At 63.0% G+C, this 18,647-nt stretch overlaps 1 protein-coding gene across 2 annotated transcripts; it reads left to right on the forward strand.

Moving 5' to 3' along the window:
* The first annotated feature begins 4,736 nt into the window (after positions 1 to 4,736).
* MAFK (MAF bZIP transcription factor K) lies at positions 4,737 to 16,105 on the forward strand. Of its 2 annotated transcripts, none has more exons than XM_033840854.2 (3): positions 4,737 to 4,904; positions 12,645 to 12,724; positions 13,561 to 16,105. In XM_033840854.2, the coding sequence occupies exons 2-3, from the start codon at positions 12,689 to 12,691 to the stop codon at positions 13,993 to 13,995; spliced, it is 471 nt and encodes a 156-aa protein (XP_033696745.1). In that variant the 5' UTR covers positions 4,737 to 4,904; positions 12,645 to 12,688; the 3' UTR covers positions 13,996 to 16,105. The 2 variants fall into 2 exon arrangements, with proteins under 2 accessions (XP_033696745.1, XP_033696746.1); XM_033840855.2 differs by lacking the exon at positions 4,737 to 4,904 and adding an exon at positions 6,345 to 11,994.
* The last annotated feature ends 2,542 nt before the right edge of the window (positions 16,106 to 18,647 follow it).

Genomic DNA, 18,647 nt, shown 5'->3' on the forward strand with positions numbered 1-18,647 from the left:
TGAGGGTGCTCAGGCCCGTTACATAAAATAACACAGTATTTGCATGAAACCTGTGCACATACACTTTCAATCATCTCTAGATTACTTATAACATATAATACAATGTAAATGCCATGTAAATAGTTGCCAGTGTGTTGCAAACTCGAGTTTCTGCTTTTTGGAACTTTCCAGAATTTTTTCCCGCAAATATTTTCAGTCTGAGATTGGTTGCATCCCGGGACACGGAACCCAAAGGTACAGAGGACTGACAGTATACATTTTTATAACTCTCCCTTCCTTACGCTAAAGGTAGCACATCACACCCCCAGTTCTGCACCTTGATTTCTCATTTACAACAGACCCCGAGGTCTTCAGTATCAGTGTACGGGGATCTCCTGCATTCCTTTTGCATGGCTGTGTACTACTCTGTCATACAGGTGTCCCACAGTTTATTTAGCTGGTCCCTTGATGAGGACAGCTTGGTGGTCTCCCCTCTTCCTTTATTATAGCCGCTGCCTCAATGCTGAGCTCGTACACCCCCAATTTCACATTTGACCAGGTGCGTGTGTGGCACAGATTTCCAGGAGTGGGATGGCTGGGTCAGAGGACAAGTAAGGTCCAAGGTAAGTATGGAAGAAGCTGCCAGATGCCCCTCCTGCGCCCTCACCAGCAGTGTACCTGAGGGCCCGTTCGCCCAGCCCTGCCATCAGAGGAAGTGGTCTGACTCTTGGATTCTGACAGATGAGCGATGGCGTTGCAACGCCGTTATCGTGTGTGCTTTCTCTTACGACAAACGTCTTTCCTGTGTTTGTCGTTTAGATGTCCTTTTCTATGAAGGATCGCTTCGTATCCTTTGTTCCTTTTTAATATTTATTTATTTCGGCCGCACCAGGTCTTAGTTGCGGCACACGAGATCTTCGTTGCGGCATGCAGGCTTCTTAGTTGTGGCATGTGGGATCTAGTTCCCCAACCAGGGACTGAACCCCGGCCCCCTGCATTGGCAGCGCGGAGTCTTACCCACTGGGCCACTAGGGAAATCTCTCCTTTGCTCCTTTTTATTTGTCTTTTTCTTTTACATTTCTAGGAGCCCTCTGTACATGAGGAAGACAGTCGGAGTCTATACTTTGTGGTGTGACTTGCTTATGGTGATTTTTGCCTCAAACCACTTTTACGTGTCTGGATTTTTAATCATGATTAGAAAAAACTTTCCCCACTGCAAAGTTTTAAAGGAAGTCACTCACGTATTCTTCAATATTTTGATGCTTTTTTAATCTTATTCTTCTTATTGTGGTGATGTACACATAACGTGATATTCACTATTTTAACCATTTGCAGTGTCTCAGTTCAGTGGCATCAAGTATATTCGCATTGTTGTGCAACCACCGCCCTCCATTTCCAGAACCTTTTCATCATTTCATGGTTTCTTTTTAAAAATGTTAATTCTTTGATCCATTCAAAATGTATAATACTGCTGTACCGTGTGGGTAAACCGTGGACCCAACTTTATGTTTTACTAAATGGTTATCATGTTGTCTCAACATCATTTATTTAAAAAGCCCATCTTCATTTCATTTTATCAAGCCCATTTTATTTTTGTATTTATTTAAAAAAATTTTTAATTTTGTATTGAAGTAAGTAGAGTTTATTTATTTATTTTTATTTATTTACTTATTTTTGGCTGCGTTGGGTATTCGTTGCTGTGCACGGGCTTTCTCTAGATGTGGTGAGAGGGGCCTGCTCTTCGTTGCAGAGCACAGGCTCTAGGCGTGTGGGCTTCAGTAGTTGTGGCGCATTGGCTCAGTAGTTGTAGCTCGTGGGCTCTAGAGTGCAGGCTCAGTAGTTGTGGCGCACGGGCTTAGTTGCTCCACGGCATGTGAGATTTTCCTGGACCAGGGATCAAACCCGTGTCCCCTAAATTGGCAGGCGGATTCTTAACCACTGCTCCACCAGGGAAGCCCCAGAGTAAGTAGAGTTGATTAACAATGTTGTGTTGGTTTCAGGTGTACAGAAAAGTGATTCAGTTATACATACACACGTATCCTTTTTTCAAATTCTCTTCCCATTTAGGTTATTACAGAGTACTGAGCAGAGTTCCATGTGCTGTACAGTAGGTCCCTGTTGGTTGTCTATTTTATTTTTCAAAATATTTGTTTAGTTGGCTGTGCTGGACCTTAGTTGCAGCATGCAGGATCTAGTTCCCTGACCAGGGATTGAACCCAGGCACCCTGCATTGGGAGCACAGAGTCTTAACCACTGGACCACCACAGAAGTCCCTGGTTATCTATTTTATTTTATTTTTTAATACATTTTTAAAAATTTACTTTGTTTTTGGCTGTGTTGGGTCTTTGTTGCTGCACGCGGGCTTTCTCTAGTTGCGGTGAGTGGGGGCTACTCTTCGTTGTGGTGCACAGGCTTCTCATTGGGGTGGCTTCTCATTGCGGAGCACAAGCTCTAGGCGCGTGGGCTTCAGTAGTTGTGGCACGGGCTCGGTAGTTGTGGCTCGCGGGCTCTAGAGCACAGGCTCAGTAGTTGTGGCGCACCGGCTTAGTTGCTCCGCGGCATGTGGGATCTTCCAGACCAGGGATCAAACCCGTGTCCCCTGCATCGGCAGGCAGATTCTTAACCACTGCACCACCAGGGAAGCCCCTGGTTATCTATTTTATTTTTGTTTTCTTTATTTTTGTTTTTGTTTTTTTTGCGGTACGCGGGCCTCTCACTGCTGTGGCCTCTCCCGCCGCGGAGCACAGGCCCCGGATGCGCAGGCCCAGCGGCCATGGCCCACGGGCCCAGCCGCTCCGCGGCATGTGGGATCCTCCCGGACCAGGGCACGAACCCGCGTCCCCTGCATCGGCAGGCGGACTCTCAACCACTGCGCCACCTGGGAAGCCCCTGGTTATCTATTTTAAATATAGGAGTGTGTACACGTCAATCCCAAAGTCCCAATCATTCCCTCCCCAGCTCCTTCCCCGACGCCCCCCGGGCCCCACCCCCGTAACCATACGTTCCTTCTCTAAGTCTGTGAGTCTGTTTCTGTTTCGTAAATAAGTTTGTTTACCAAGCCCATTTTACAGTCGAGGAAACTAATACCCAGAAGTGAACTGATGCGAACGGCTCCAGCACAGGTGTGATCTCTCTCTCCCAGGTCCACCTGATGCAGCCTCTCCAGGCCCTGCTTTCATGGTGTTGATGAGACCATTTAGACAGCGCTCTTAGTAACCAAAGGTTACATGAAGAGACTGCGGTCCAGTTAGGGAAATGAGAACAGTGAGGAGAGAGTCAGTTACACTGATCGCTCACTGTGGTGTCCTGCTGAGAGGGCCACAAAGCAACAGCCTCTGAGGACAGAGGGTGTGGGCTAAGGGAAGGGGAAACACCTTTCAAATTCCGGCTCTGAAAACATCCTGGAGAGATGGGCTGCTGCTGCTGCCGCTGTGTTTATTGGTAGCTGTTCCTGTTGAGGCCGGCAGCAAACTCCAGTGAGCCTGGCTGCCCCACGAGGCCAGGGCGCCCCAGCAGAGCAGGTCACTCAGAAGGAAGCCCACCAGTGGTACCGACTGCAAACCTCTCAGCACTTTCTCCCGTTCCCTGAGCGGCCTGAGATGGTGGGAGGCCTGCCCCCCTCTCCCAGAGCCTTGGCATTTTTCCCTGTTCTCTACTCAGAACTCAGACTTGTGGCCTCATTATTATTTCTGAGAAGGATCCAGAAACCGTCCAGGGGCTTGGCCTCCCATCCAAGTGCTGGGGAGGGGGTAGTGGGCCAGGCCGTGTGACTGGACGGGTCACCTCCCCAGCTTTGTCCTCCATCTGCAGCACGCGGAGGCTCTCCTCTCCTGGGGTGGCCCTGACCTGAGGCCGGGGAAGCATCCTGGTTCTGCCTTTGCAGAACCTGCAGGGTCTGTTTTCCCATGGCAACCATCAGCTGGGCCTTAGGTGGGCACTGTTCCAAGGGTCTTGGACCCCTAGACATAGAGGTTATGGGATGAAGCCATTTATCACCATTTTATGTTGTTCTCTTTCCAATAGAAGAGAAGTAGTTCTCTTTACGCACATCTTGGTCAAGACGGGAAATCAAAAGAAAGATAGGGGCGCCTATCAGGAGGGGACGCCAGGTGCCCTTTCCTCATTTGTGGGGCCGGCCTACCCCACAGACAGGGAGGTGTGTGTGTCCCTGGACCCATCTCCTCTTGTGATAAGACCACTAGACCGTCCCCAGACACGGGCTTCCGCTGCGATCACTCCTGGGGAGGGCGGGGTCTCCGAGGGCCCTGGTGAGGCTAAGGGATGCGCGGGGGTGGGCGGTGGGGTGTTCAGGGTTAGGGTTAGGGGAGGCCAACTGGAGAATACGAATGTGGAGTCCATACAGGAGCCTGCCCTTCCCCCGAGCTGAGAGAGGGCGAGCTCGAGGGAGAATGGGGGTGCTCCCGGCTCGGTTCGACGTGTGGGGACGACTGCCGCCACGTGTGGGGCGCAGGGCACGCCGGGGCCGCCACCACGCAGCGCGCGCTGCACCTGCGGTCATAGGTACCGCCCGCCCGCCTTGCACAGGTGGGCGCGGGGGCGGAGCCTCTGGGTGGTAGGAACCTTGGGGCGGGGCGTCGGCCCGCGGCGGCGGGCGGTGCCTCGGGTGGGCGGTGCGCTGGCGCGCGCGCGCGGCGGGTGGGCGGGGGCGGTGCGCGCGGTGGGCGGTGCGGCGTGACGCGCGCCGACGCCGATCCCGGAAGCGGTGTCAGATGCTGGGGAGCCGGGCGGGCGGGCTGGCGGCGGGCGGTGGGCGGCGGGGGGGACTTGTTGTTCTTCGCGAAGTCCGAGCCGGAGCGCGCGGCGGAGGCGGTGGCCGACGGGGAGCGCGAGAGTGAGCGCGAGCGCGAGGAGAGCGCGTGCCCGCGAGGAGCCGCCGCGCGCCCGCGCCCCCCGCGCGACGCCAGGTGAGGATCTGCCGGGCAGGGCTGGGCCAGGGGCCTGGGGCCGGGGGACCGGGCGGGGGGCGCCAGCCGCTGAGTCATGGCCCCCTCAGACCCGTGACCAAATTGGGCCGGACCCTGGGACTCCGACCCGGCCGGCGCACCTGCCGTCAGGTGTCCCGTCCCGAGCGCGCCGCGCGGGCTGGGGGCCTTCCTTCTGGGGAGGGGAGCGCGCTCCCGACCCCGGACCCCAACCCCGTGTCCGGAGGCGGCGGGTGCAGGGCGGGCCGGGAGAGGGCCGAGTGGGGAGCGCGGCGTTCCTGCGGGCCCGGTGCCCCCTCCCGGCTCGCCCCACCTGTTTTGCTCTCAGGCCCCGGAGATAAGCTCCGGGGGAAGCGGGGGCCACGTGCCGGGGAGCGCGTGGCGACCGGGGCGACTCGGGCCTCGCGCACCTGGGCGCTGCCCGGCTCGGCCGCGCGGTCCCGCCCCGGCGGCGCTCAGGCCCGGCCTGCGCTGCCCGCGCCCGGGTCCCTGCCGCGCCGAGGGTGGCCAGGGCGAAGAGAAGGGGCCTCACCGACCAGGTCGCGGTCCGAGCAGCCGACCTGCCGGGGCTCACGGAGGGAGGCCTCGGTGTGGAAGCTTGGGGTGGGGAGGGGGACGGCGAACGCGTCACTTCCCGAACCCCATGGCTCGCGGCTCATTTTTCTCCTCTGTGAATGGGGTGTCTCCATCCCTTCTCACTGGAAATGCGGGTCCTTCGGTGCCTTTCCCGAGTTCAGGACACAGGCGATGTGTCAGTAGTCTGCCTGCTTCCACACGCCTTCTCCGGAACCCGGGAGGGAGGGAAGTGTTGGGCTATGGCCCCGGGTCTGCGTTGGAAAAGCACATCGCTTTGCCCTCCGTCTCCTGTCTCCCGTTGTAGTATCCTCACGCGCCACGTGTCCTGGAGTCTTCACCCAAGCGGCACTTGCCCACGTTCTGCCCACATTCCCGGAGCACTCGGTTCGGGTTGCTGGAAGTCCCCCGATCTCTTTCGTGTGTTAATGATTACGCTCTTGTTTACCTTCCCCACGGCCCTGGTAGCCCAGGCAGAAGTGAGCTCTTCCCCCTAACAGTTCATTCAGAGTTGACCAGCACTCATCACCCCCTTGCCAGGAGCCTGGCCTCACTCGGGGAGCTCCCGCGACTCGCGTGCCCACACCCAGCCCATAGTGACAGATCAGCGGCTCCCCCGCAGTGTGGCTTGGCGGCCCCACTGCCCTCCCCTTGCCCCTTTATTGGCATTGGCGAGGTTTTCCCGCACAGCAGTTGCTGCACAGGTGGCTTAATGAAGTACGGCTGTGTGCCATGTGTGCTGTCTCTGGAGCCCGGTCTCGAAGCCTCATGTCTTCGGGGGGATGGCGCTTTTTAAAAAAGCATTTGTCTAAGCGGGGCGGGGGGGGGGGGCTGGGAAGCTGAAGGTGGGCTGTGCCGTGGGTGGGGCACACCTGCAGCTTGTTGCATCCTGGATGGTTGACACCTTTCGGAGAACTTCTCTCCCTGGGTCCAGTAGGAATGTTTGAGTCTGAGCTCGGTAGAGGGTGTCTGCTTTTATGACTTAAGGCTAAACCTCTCGCTCTTCCAAAATAAAACATTTATTAACTCAGAACCACAAGTGAGGCTTCTCCCCAGAGCGCCTTTGCCTCTTGTGCTCGAGCATAGCTGGCCTTTGAGGGCTGGCTTCCAAGTTCAGCATCGCTCACTTTCAAGGTGGTTGCTAAAAATGGGAGTTGAATCGAGGCTACTGGGGAAGTCGACTCCGGGGCTTGCTGCGTCCCAGCCCTTTTTCCAGCCCTGCAGCTGAGGCTGCCTCGGAGCCAGGTCGTTTTCCGGACCATTCTTTGTCCCCCGCGGTGCATTCTTTCACTCTCTGGCTCTGCCGTCGCTGCGGAGTTTGTTTACAATCTCGGGCAACCTAGAATTCCTGCCCGTGTCCTGGCTGTTCCCGAGTCTAAAGGTTTCTGGACGGACTTTCTGGATGTCGGGTCCAGTCCACACGGGAAATGGAGCCCCGGCCAGCTGGGAGCGTCCTCTGTGTGGCCGCTCCTCAGAGCAGTAAACAGTGACTCACCCTCCCCTCTGCTCCCCGCCCCCTGTTCTCTGCTAATGGAAGATGCATTGCTCCGCTGTTTACTTTTGCTTTTTATAAGTCACAGACTCGTCATGTTTCCTCTTTCTTACAGTCTCAGGAAATTGAAAGTGTCGTCTTAAAATTGTAGGATTCTAGAGCAGGTAGAGATGAACCTGTGTGGTCTCAGTCCACACACACACACACACACACACACACACACACACACACACACTCCATTTTATGTGAGGAAACTGAGCCCCGAGCCTCCTCGCCGGCCTGTGGGGCGGGGTCCCGTGTCCGGGGTCTGTGCAGCACCTGCCTGCCCTTCTGCGCTGCCTGTCTGGGTGCCCTGGGCCAGGGGGCAGAGAGGAGACGGGGTGGAAGCCGCCCCAGGCCCCCTCCCTTCAGTGCAGTGCTCACACACTTGCTCATGCAGCAGACCTCTCACCTGCCAGGAGTGGGGGGAGCAGGTAGGTAGGAGGGTCCGCTGCTCTCCATCCAGCGAGGGAGGCAGGGCTTGGACAGAAGGACCAGGTCTTGGGCTCAGCCCTCGACGTGTGCTCAGGAGGGGGCACCCCCCTAACCACAGGGAAGGCAGGGGAGTCTTTCTGGTGATGCCAGGGTTGGGGGAGGGGAGGGCAGGGGGCTCAGAAGTGGGAGGGTACCCAGCACAGATTTGGGGGGGAGCTGGCATGGCAACATGTGGTCAGGAGAGAGGTGGGCTCAGGAAGGACTCTGACCGGGGGGGCTCCCTCTGCCTGCTTGGAGGGGCTGCATTTGAGCGACCGAGATAGGAATACAGACGAGACGCAGGGGGCCCGGGCCCAGGCGGTGCCGTAGGGCCGGAGCATCTAAAGGGTGATGCAGGCCGAGCCTAGCAGGTGGGCATGGAAGGAGAGGCGAGGCCTGGGGGGCCATCATCACCTGAGCTGGAGACCCAGGAGGAGGGCAGGTGTGGAGAGAGGGTGAGCCTCCGGGGCCCGTGCAGGCATCCCTGGCTGGACCTGGAGGTTGGGCTGGTTGGAGCCCTGCATGGCACAGCTGGGCTGGGGGAGAGCAGAAGCCAGAAGGGGACCCCCCGGGGGCTTGAGGGGATCAGGGCCTGGCCTGAAGCTCCGTGGCAGGAGCAGAGGGGCACGGGGCGTGGCGGGTGCGGGGCGGCGGTCCGCCTGCTGTCAGCCCGGCAGCTGCCTGAGTCACCTCTGGACGTAGCCAGGATGACACAGCTTCCTCGGGCTGCAAAGGCAAGGTGACCAGACGTCCTCCGAGGCAGGCAGACAGTCACGTCTTGCCGGAGGGCGGCCAGCCAGGGCCAGCCTGGAGGCTGGGTGCAGGCCGGGCTGGTGGGGTGCGCGTAGAGGTGCGGCAGGACACACACCCCGTCTTGCGGAGCTGGGGCTGGGCGGTGGGAGCCCTTCTGGTCCTGGGACCTGTCTTCAGCTAGTTCGTTCGTGGGATGAGTCGATGTGTGCTTGTTTGGGAGATGGGTGCCCGCTGTGTGGCCAGAGCGGGGGCCGCCGCAGCACGGTGGCTTCTGGCTTTGGGGTTCGCTCTCGGCTGCGGGAGTGGGAACCTGCCCTCCCTCCTCCTCCCCCTCCTCTGACCTGACACCCTCGAGGCCTGGGAATGGCAGGGCTGCTCCGTCCGCTTGTCTTGGGCTGAGGGGCACGGGCACGGGCCGGACAGGAGCAGTGTTTCGAGGGCCCACCCTGCTCGGTATCAGAGACGCGGCTTCTCACGTGCAGGCTCACGATCTGGGCAGGCGGGCTAGTCGTCCAGTCTAGGCGCGAATCTGAAACTCTAGAACCTCCCTTGCTCCTAGGTAATCCAAACCCGGGGCTGTTCAGGTGGGTCAGTGCTCCTGTCAGCCACTGGCTCCCCTGATGGAGAAAATGTTCCCCGGGCCCTGGACCCCGGCCCAGCCCCTCGAGGGCCGGAGCACACGGGGGACGGCCAGGCCGTGAGTCACCTCAGGAGCTAGGTCACAACCGAGGAAGGGGTTTGTGAGAGGGAAGGTAAGAAGTGGTCCTGGCCCAGGCCCACCTGCCTTACAGAAGAGCAATCCTGAACTGTCAGACCTGGCCGCCCTGCCCTGCCCTGTTCCTAATGGGCCCGGAAGGGGAGGGACGCCCCAGCCCCTGAAGGCCCTCCAGACCACGCGGTCACCTGAATTGCCTCCATCTAGTCTGCTGGGGTTCCCTTTTCCTGGAGAGGAAGCCGTCTTCCGTGTTCAGCTGTAGGTGAGAATGGAGTTTCCGGCTTTGGGTTGAAAACCAGCCTTAGTTAGGCTGACGGTCGCCTGGAAGGTGTTCTGGGGTAGAAGTGCTGGCTGCACGCTGTCTGGCCCAGCAGCTCCTTCAGGGCTTGGGGAGGGGGCAAGCGGAGGGCAGCCCCGCCATCCAGGCTCCCAGCCCAGCGCTGGCCACCGAGCTTCTGGGGTGACCCCACCAGGACGAGCCCAAGGGCTCTCTGCACGTGTGTCGCCAGGTTCTGTTACTTGGCGGCAGTGCCCGGGCGTCCTTCCTTGTACGGGGCTGTTGAAAAGACGTGTGGGGTGACCAGGCTCCGATGCGGCGGCGCTGGGCGCCCCTGCCCGTGCCCAGCTGCTGTCTCCCACCCCAGCCGGTTCCAGCCGAGTCCCAGAAAGCAGTTCGTCCTGTGTGAGCTCTGCTGGCCCATGAGGTTGCCTGATGTTCCGTGGTTCACAAATACCCTTTTAGGGCAGTTGTTTCAAAATCAGGTGTTTTATAAACTCTTCTTCACACCTACAAAACTCTTCTCCGAACCTCTTTCCAAGAGCGAGCTGTTGTTTTTCTGAAGTCAGAAGTGACGTGAGGTCGATCCTTTGTGTGTTTTGGGTGTTGGGCGAGAGGCGAGTAACCGTGCCGCTCCTGTCCCTGTGCCGAGTCTGCGGAAGGGCCCTCTGTCCCTGGGCCTGACTTTGGTGTGAGCCCCTTGGGCAGGCACCGGGCCGGGAGGAGCAGGTCCCTGAGGAGGGGGCGGAAGCCACGGCAGTGGGGGTCATGATGCTGAGCAGGGCGGTGGGTGTCTGCTCCCGCCCCGGACTTGCCACCTTTCCGCAGGGCCGGGGTGCTGGTACAGGCCCTGCAGCCCGGGGGGTTGAGAGCGCGGCCCTCGGCCGGAGTGTCTCTCACGGCGTCACCTGCGTGGCCCAGCTGAGGACATTTGGCACTGGGGCCCTTGGTTCTGATCCCCTCATTTTTCAGAAGGGACGATCGAGACCCACAGAGAGAAGGGGGTCTGCTTCATCACCCCCAGAGGGAGACCAGCCCCTCGGCTCCATATTTGCACGCATTCGCGCCATCTGCTTGGACACAGAAGGTCTGAGAACTGAGGAAAGGTCCCCGAGGTCAGACCCCGGCTGGGACCCCAGCCGGACCACTCTCTCCCGTCTCTGCCGGGGCTCCTCGCCCGTGGTCCTGGGCCCCAGTAGCCCAGGTGGTGGACGAGGTGGGCTCAGAGCCGGTGGACGTAGCCTGAGGGTCTGCCTGGGCGACCTTGACCTGGTGAACAAGGGCGCCTAACGCTCGTGGGACCTGTGCAGAGGGCAGGGGGCCGAGCCCACGGGGTGCTGAGGCCCAGGCCTATGCACATCCTGGGAATGGGCGACCCACCAGGCAATGTCACGGTGGGCAGGTCCCCAGGGGAGGCGTCCCTGCCCTGAAGGTGCCCGGGTCCTGGCCAGGCCGGTACGTTACTGAGGGTCTGCTCGGGGTCCGAGCGTAGCCCCCCCTGCCCCCCCCTTCCTTTTCCCACCGGGTGGGAGCTGGTCCGGGTGGATGGGCGGGGCCTCAGGCTGTGGGAATGTGAGCCCAGCTCTGTAAACAGCTGGTGACTCACCGCCCAGCTATGCCCTGGCGTGCTGAGAGCGAGCTGGAATGATAGCCGCTCGTCCTGGAGAAGTTTCTCATGGCCTCCCAGCCGCCTGGCCCACCAGCCCTCCTAGTGGCTTCTCCAGCCCAGCGTTGACCCCTGCACCGGAGGGAGGGGCGGCCCGTGGGGCACTCTTGGGTCCCCCCAGATGCCAGGGGTCAAGCCACAGTCAGGAAGCAGCTCTTACTTCCCTACTAGGATTGCCCCAGGAGCGGCTGCATGTCTGTCTTGAGCACACATGTAGCTGCGAGGAGAACAGAGGGGCACGGCTCCCCCCGGAGGCCACACTGGCCTTGCTGCCGTCCTGCTCTCCCGCACCAGCGCCCGGGAGAGTGGCTGTGCTGCCGGGGCCGACCAGGGGTCCAGAGACCTGGGTGCTGAGCCCCTCTGGTGGTGAAGGGTGGCGGGCCGCGGAGGCAGGGTGGATGGGTGGAGGGTCCAGGCAGCGCTGCAGCGAGGGTCTCGGGCTGCGGGAGAAGGCCGTCCCCAGGTCTCCCTCACCTTGAGGTGGAGGCTTTGCTGTGGCTCCATCTCTGGCCCCAAGACCCTCCTTGGGTGTTTCTCTGCCGTTCTCTCTGCTCAGTTCACCTCATCCGGCGTTCGGAACTCGGGGGGCAGACCCCGACCCTGTAAGCTGGAGACACGGCGCACCAGCGAGTCGGGCCGGTCCTCCGCATGCCTCCCCCAGCCGCAGGCATGAGGGGCCTGCTTGCTGCCCCACAACCTGCGCTGTCTGCTCGGCCTGCCCCAAGCCATTGTTGCTGTGGGCTTCTCTGTTTCCATGACGACCATGGGGGGTTGGCTACTTCCCAAGGTCGCCATGGCAACTATCAGAGGGGAATCGTGCTTGGGATGCTTTGGCTGGCTTTTTCATGAATGATTAGAATGTGTGACACAATGCAGACGCGAAAACGAGAAGGGCGGGGCGGGCGGCCGGGGCTGGCGGGCGGCAGAGACGGCTCCCGCCAGACGGTCAGTGAGCTCTGGAGGTCCCTGGTCGCGGGCTGGCTGGCGTAGGGAGCCCCCGCCCACGCTCTGGGCCTCAGGTCATGGCTGTGGGGCAGCCTAGGTGAAGGTGGTGATGTCACAGCTGCAGTGCCCTTGGCGGAGGTAGGTCTGTTGGGGAGGGTGGGGCCCGGCCAGGGCGGGCACGGGGCTCCCCCCAACCCGTAATTACGGTGAGCTCAGCAAGCCAGGGGCTCCCCACCTGGCCTCTCGGGGGGCCAGGTGGGCCCAGAGTGATGGGGTCTTGCCAGGGCAGGGGCTGTCCCTGGGGCCAGTGGCGATTCACAGGGGCTAGGTGTGGCCTTTCGGGAGGGGGCTTTGCTACGGCGCACTTGGACCCCTGAACATGGCGTCCTGCCCCAGGTGCAGACGTCTAGCTTGGGGCCGGAGGCAGAGCAGGAAGCGGCCGCTGCTTCTGCCCGGTGCCAGCCCGCGGCGCTGGCGCTCATGGCCCGGGCCCAGTGGGCGGGGGCAGTGTGGGACAGCCGTGGCTGCCAGGCCCCAGACAAAGTGCACGCAGGCCGCTCTCGGGCCGCTGCTGGAGTTGGGGGTGTGGGCAGGTGTCCTCCCGGGCCCCCTGGGCAGTGGCTCAGGACCCCCAGGATGCCCCTGCTTGCAGGGTGCTGTGACTGGACAGTGCAGAGCGGGGAGCTGAGCCTCCTCGGGGCATCCCTGCAGGGGGTCGTCCCTGCTTTGGGTCACCTGTGCCCAGTCAGGAACTCATCACACTCGCTTCTGTGCTCTGTGATTTTCAGTTACCATTTCCAAGCGGTTCTGTCCGGGTGACTGTACCCAGGTTATGACGACTAATCCCAAAGCGAACAAGGCGTTGAAGGTAAGGGGGTGGGATGGGCACAGGCCCGGGAAGGTCCCTCCCCGCCCCCGAAGCCCCTGTCCCAGGACCGCCCTAGAGTTGAGGAAGGAAGCCTGTCACCGGGCGTGGGGAGGGGCCGTGGGCTGGAGGAAGTACCTTTGGGAGAAGTGATGCTAGAGTCGCGGGCTGTGGCTTCAGGAGACGCCGGCCCTGGCGCCTGGGGGTGGAGGGGTGGGTGCCTGCCGGCCAAGACGTACTTGTCAGCCCAGCCCCGGACGTGGGCAGGGTGGCGTCTGGTTCCGCAGAGCCCCTGGTGGGGTGCCCGTGAGCGGGTGCTGCAGCTCCGAGCCTGGTGCCGTGGGTCCGCGCCAGGCGCTGCCTCCCTGGGGCTGGCCGTTTCCCTGCTTAGGAGCAGAGCTGGGTCTGGCCGGAGTCAGCTCTCTGTGCGTCTGTGGGCTGTGCCCTTCCAGGCGCCTCCTGGGGTCCCGCTGGGTCCACGTAGCCTTGTCCCACCGGCCTTGGCGGGACCTAACGGGCCTGAGGGGTGCAGAGGGAGGGGTTGCCGCCAGCCCCGCACCAGGCACTGGAGAGTCCCGGGGCAGCACAGCCGGGCCGCGGCCTCGTGGGGTTTGGGCAACAGAGGGCGACCGGCTCTCGGCCGGGCATGGCCGACAGCATCCCTCAGGGGACACCCTGCCCCGTACCGCGTGCACGATGCCGGGCGACCCCACGGCGCCCGTCCCCGTTCCGGGGTGGAGGCCGGGCCGGCCTGGGGCGCAGAGGGGAAAGGGGCCGAGCCCTGGCGCCCGTGGCATGTGTTCCGGTCCCCGCCCCGACCACGAGCTGCGGCCCCACAGGTCAAGAAGGAGGCGGGCGAGAACGCCCCGGTGCTCGGCGACGATGAGCTGGTGTCCATGTCGGTGCGGGAGCTGAACCAGCATCTGCGCGGCCTCACCAAGGAGGAGGTGGTCCGCCTGAAGCAGCGGCGCCGCACGCTCAAGAACCGCGGCTACGCGGCCAGCTGCCGCATCAAGCGCGTGACCCAGAAGGAGGAGCTGGAGCGCCAGCGGCTGGAGCTGCAGCGGGAGGTGGAGAAGCTGGCCCGCGAGAACAGCAGCATGAGGCTCGAGCTGGACGCCCTGCGCTCCAAGTACGAGGCCCTGCAGACCTTCGCCCGCACCGTGGCCCGCGGCCCCGTCACGCCCACCAGGGTGGCCACCACCAGCGTCATCACCATCGTCAAGTCCGCCGAGCTCGCCTCCGCCTCCGTGCCATTCTCGGCCGCCTCCTAGTGCCCGGCGGGGGGCGCGGGGTGCTGGTCGAGGGCCCCACGGGGAGCGGACCCCTTCACGCCGGAGTCAGATCGCGGACCTGTGCCGGGCTCGGGCCGGGGCTGGAAAAGAGTAGGTTCCCGGGGGCCCGAGTGCCACCTGCTCCGCACACGCACGCGCCCACGCGGCCCGCCTTCCCCCGGGCCCTGCCGCCTCGCTCAGGGCCGTTTCCAGGGCTCTGTCTTGCACTGGGGGAGTTGGGATGTGTGGAGGGAAGGTCCTTGGGAGGTTCGCGGCCCAGACGTCTTCCGCCCCTCCCACGAGCAGCGCGTCCGTCCCCCGCTCGGCCCCCCGGCCGGTGCAGGACCCCCTCACCGCCCTGGGTGCCCCAGGAGGAACCGTGCCCCAAGGGGTCCGAACACCCGGGATCCTGTGCCCCGTGAGCGGGTGGAGGAAGGGCTGCATGTGCATGAGAGCGTGTGCGCGCCTGTACACACGAGCGCGTGCAAGCGCGTGTGCACGTGTACCCGTCCTCCCGTCAGTGCGGCAGTAGCGCCGGGGACCTTGGGGAGCGGCTCGTTAATGGGGCTCGGGTGAGCCTTGGGCTTTCCCCTCTGTGTTGGGTGACCTAGGGCAGGTCCCCATCGCGGAGCAGCAGCCGCCTGGCCGGGGAGGCGGAGCCCTGTGTTCCGTGTGGAACAGGTGTGAAGGCGGCGGCGGCAGCCTCAGGCACGGGCCACGGAGCTGGGCAGCGGCGCCCGTGGTCCTGCCCGTGGGTCCTGCTGCTGGAGGAGGTGAGAGCAGGGAGGAGGGTGGGGTTGGAGAAAGAGGAGTGTGGACGGTGGGGGGAGGTGACGATGGGGGCGGCGCTGGGCTGGAAAGGTGGCAAGGACCAGCTGCCGGGAGTGCTCGGACGGTGTGTCGGCAGAGGACACGGGGACTCTGCAACCTTGGTGCTTAATCATCGCCTGGACCCTTCACCCGCTCTTCCTTTCTGGCACTCGGAGCCACTGATGACTGGGGGGCCTTTGCTGGGGTGTCCTTTCCCAGAGAGCCGCTGCGGGGCTTCCCGCGTGGCTAGGCAGGGGCCGCCCCTTCCTGCCCCACCTGGGAAGATGCCGGGGCCGAGGGGTGGGCGGCGAGCCCCGAGCCCACCACAGGCCAGAAGCCCTGGGCCCCAGCTCGTGGTTTCCTCTTGGCTTGCCTCCCACCATTTAGTAAGCCCCCGCGCAGGGTGCCAGCCATCCCGGGAGGAGTGGGGGGAGGGGGAGGGCCCCAAGGGCTACAGCCAGAAAGCGTGCCCCTGTCCTGGGAGAGGGCGCGGGGTCTGGGGCGTCTGGGTCCTTCCGGAGCCACGGCCGGTGTGTAAAGAAGCTGTTGATACCATAGCCATGGTAGGTAATCCACATTGGATATCAGTAAGGACCACGGGGATATTTAAAAGAGAGAGAAGTATATATATATATAAAATTATATGCACATTTTATCGTACAGATTTTCATACCTTTTCTTCCTATTTGATACTGTAAGCCTCTCTAGGGCAGAGCTGCCTGGGAGTGTGGGTGGGAGCGGGACCACCGCCCGCGCCTGGCTTCTTAAGCTGGCCGCTCTCGCCGCCCACCGCTGCCCTTGGGCCGCGCCCCGGCCGGGTGCCCCGCGGGGAGGGCGGGCGGCCCGGGCTCTCCGAGCACCCGATCCCGCAGCCTCCACTCCCCGGCACCAGGCCTGGGAGACCAGCGTGATCCCTCCCCCTCCTCTCAGAGCGTTGAAATTTCATTGTCACAGTTTTAATATATGGATGTTTTAATTTAAGAAAACAGGCCCAGCCCCCTGGCCGGGGGGGCTGGTTTCCCGTCCCCCGTGCTTCCGGTTCGCTCCCCCAGGCGACAGGGCCCTGCCTAGCCCCGCTCCTGTTCCCCGCACCTCTGGCCTCTCAGCAGTTTCATTTGAATATTTATTTTTGTGCTGCTTTCACCATGGTATAAATTATTGAGAAGAGCCCCTATGTCGTGGCCCTGTGGTGTGGCGTGCGGCCCGCGCCCGCGCGTCCCCTCCCGGCCGCACCTAATTTATTGCTGTACCTCTCCGCGTGGCGCTTTTGTACCTTTCAATAAAGAGTTTTCTGGTTTCACGTTGCCTTGCTGCACGGTTGGCGCTTTGGGCCAAGCCTCCCTCCTTCCCTGGCCCGGGGGGGGCGCTGTGGACCGCTGCCTGCGCCGCCCCCCATCCCGGCCCCCGTGGCTGGAGCCCCCCCGGGGGTGGGGTCGCCGTCAGATGCTGCTTGTGAGTGGGTCTCCAGGGCTGCGCGCGGAGGGCTCAGGCAGGTGGAGGCAGGCGGGCTCCCTTTCTAGGTGGTGGGTGGAGTTCCCAAGGCCCCTACTGCCCTGACGAGGAGCCCCTGTCGGTGGGCGCGGCCCCCCTTCCCAGGCGGGGGCTCTAAGGTGAGCTCGCAGTGGGTGGGAGAGATGGGGTCTGCCTGGGGCCGAGGGCAAAGCCAGTAAGCAGACTCCCCTGAAAGCCAGAGCCGGGGGCCCGGCCAACTGGGCCTGCTGGCGGGGGAGCGGGCGCCCTGTCCTCAGGATGCTGCCCCCTCCTTACCCCCCTGACCTTGGAGGGTCAGGTGGGTCAGCACTTGGTCTTGGCCTCTGAAGGAGGGTCAAGCTTGCCAGGAGATCTGCTGCTCGTTGGGGTTTCTGAACACGGGCAGCCCTCCCGCCCACCCCCCCGCCGGGCTGACTGGGGTGGCACCTCGTAACCAAGGGACTGTGCTTCAGCGCCAGCCACTGGGCTTGAGCCCCACCCCCAGCTTCCGTGTGGCCTCCGCCGGCTCCTTCCCCGCCAGCCCCCGAGCTCCCTTCTGCGGAATCAGGTGCGGGGATGGATGCGCTCGGCACAGTGCGGTCGCTGTCTTCCCCCAGCTGAGCAGACCCCCGTAGCAGCCCCGGGAGAGCCCGCACCCCAGCCTGCTGCTCCCGGGAGCCCCCTGGGTGTGTCCCTGAGACCAGAGCTGGCAGCAGCCTCTGGGTGCAGGCTGGGGAGTCACGACCCCGCCCGGCGCTGGGCTCCAGGGAGGTTGTTAAAGGGTTCCTGCCTCCAGGCCGCCCAGCTGCTCTGGGGGCCGCCACCCTGTGGCGTGGACCGCTAGGGCCATTTCACAGGTGAGAACACCGAGGCCAGAGCATGTGGGTGAGACAACCGGCCTCCGTGGCCACCCCTGGCCCCACGCAGTGCGGCCTGGAATCGGGAACCGGGTTTTCGTCAGAGATGGAGAGGTGGCCCGCGGTCCCCTCGGAGCACCCATGCTTCCCCGTCAGCAGGGCCAGGCCCGTGAGGCCGGCAGCCCCTCTGACCTGCTCTGAGGCTCTGTCCCACCTGCAGGTGTGTCGTCCTCACTGCTTGACTTTGTTATGTCGGAAGCGCCTGGCCACGGGCAGAGGGGCCTGTGGGGCTGGGACCGGTGGGCAAGCAGCCCCTCTTGCCAGCTCCGTGACCGCAGGCAAGTGGTTCCACCTCCCTGGGCCTCGGCCACCCGCCCGGGGCCGTCGTGAGGACCGCGCGTGTGACAGTGCTGGCCCGGCCCTTGGCACACGGCGGGTGCTCCCAGAGCGCCAGGCCTGCCTGAGAGCACCCCAGGACCGCACGCTGTGTCGGGGTCTCCAGAAGGCGGCCCTGGCCCACATGCCCTCTGGGTACACAGCCTTGGGCAACTCAGGCCCCAAAGCAGGGCCCCTCGGGCAGCACCGCCTCCCCTGGCTCACCGCAGGGCCTCTGCCCCGCAGCCTCCAGAAAACCTCCCTCCTGGGTCAGCGGGTCTCTGGGGGCCCCGTGGCCACTCGCAAACCAGCTGTCAGACGTGGGGACCCGAGCTGGGCCTGCCAGCCGCAGAGGGCGCGGTAAGGCAGATGGGGGGCCTCCCAGCTGGCGGCAGGGAGGAGGCCAGCCTATCTTATCAGGCAGCCGGGCTGGGCCCTGGGAGAGGCCGCTGGCCTTGAGTCCCGTGCCCCAGGCCCAGGGAACAGGGGGACAGGGGTGACCCCACTCTGCCCTGGAAACCGTACGCTGGTTCCTGCCCTGCTCAGTCTCTCTGAGACCCTCGGTGCCTTTCCCTCTCTCCCTGGGTGACGTGGGAGCCGGCGGCCGGGAGGTGTGGGAGGTCGTGGCTGGGTGGTGCCCAGGCCTTCCTGCTGCAGCGCTGCCAGCTCTGCACGCCTGCCCGCGGGCGCACCACCCCGGCACCTTTCCCCGGCTCCCGCCTCACCCTACTGAGCGCCCCAGACACACTGGACGGACCAAGGCTCACAACCCGCTGCCTCCCCTCCCCACGCGGGGCCCGGCGTCCAGGGCCCACCCTCACTCCCCCGTCCTGTTCCGCCTCCTGGGCCCCAGGCCCCCCGGGCACCAGCCCCCTCCTCGAGCAGGGCTGGCACGGGGCCTTGAACTGGGGAAGCCAAGGCTCCGGACCGCACAGCCGTGCGCACGGCGGGGCAGGCCATCCCGGCTCTAGTCTGAGCTCGTTGCCTGCCTGCTCTGAGCTGCTACTGTGGCCCGCAGCCCCAGAGTGGACGGGGACCCTCCCCGCTGCACCCAGACTTCGCACGATGGGTCTCATCTGTCCGCCTCACTGTGGTCCATTCATTAGAGCACTGACCCTGCAGGAACACAGGCCACTAGAG

This window comes from Tursiops truncatus, chromosome 15 (assembly GCF_011762595.2).
Source record: "Tursiops truncatus isolate mTurTru1 chromosome 15, mTurTru1.mat.Y, whole genome shotgun sequence".
Taxonomy (NCBI): domain Eukaryota; kingdom Metazoa; phylum Chordata; class Mammalia; order Artiodactyla; family Delphinidae; genus Tursiops; species Tursiops truncatus.

What these genes read in the sequence shown, in the direction of transcription:
- MAFK (XM_033840854.2), top strand. Translation starts at nt 12,689, where the DNA reads ATGACGACTAATCCCAAAGCGAACAAGGCGTTGAAG. An exon ending in AAGCGAACAAGGCGTTGAAG is followed by an intron (nt 12,725 to 13,560) that starts GTAAGGGGGTGG and finishes GCGGCCCCACAG; the next exon opens with GTCAAGAAGGAGGCGGGCGA.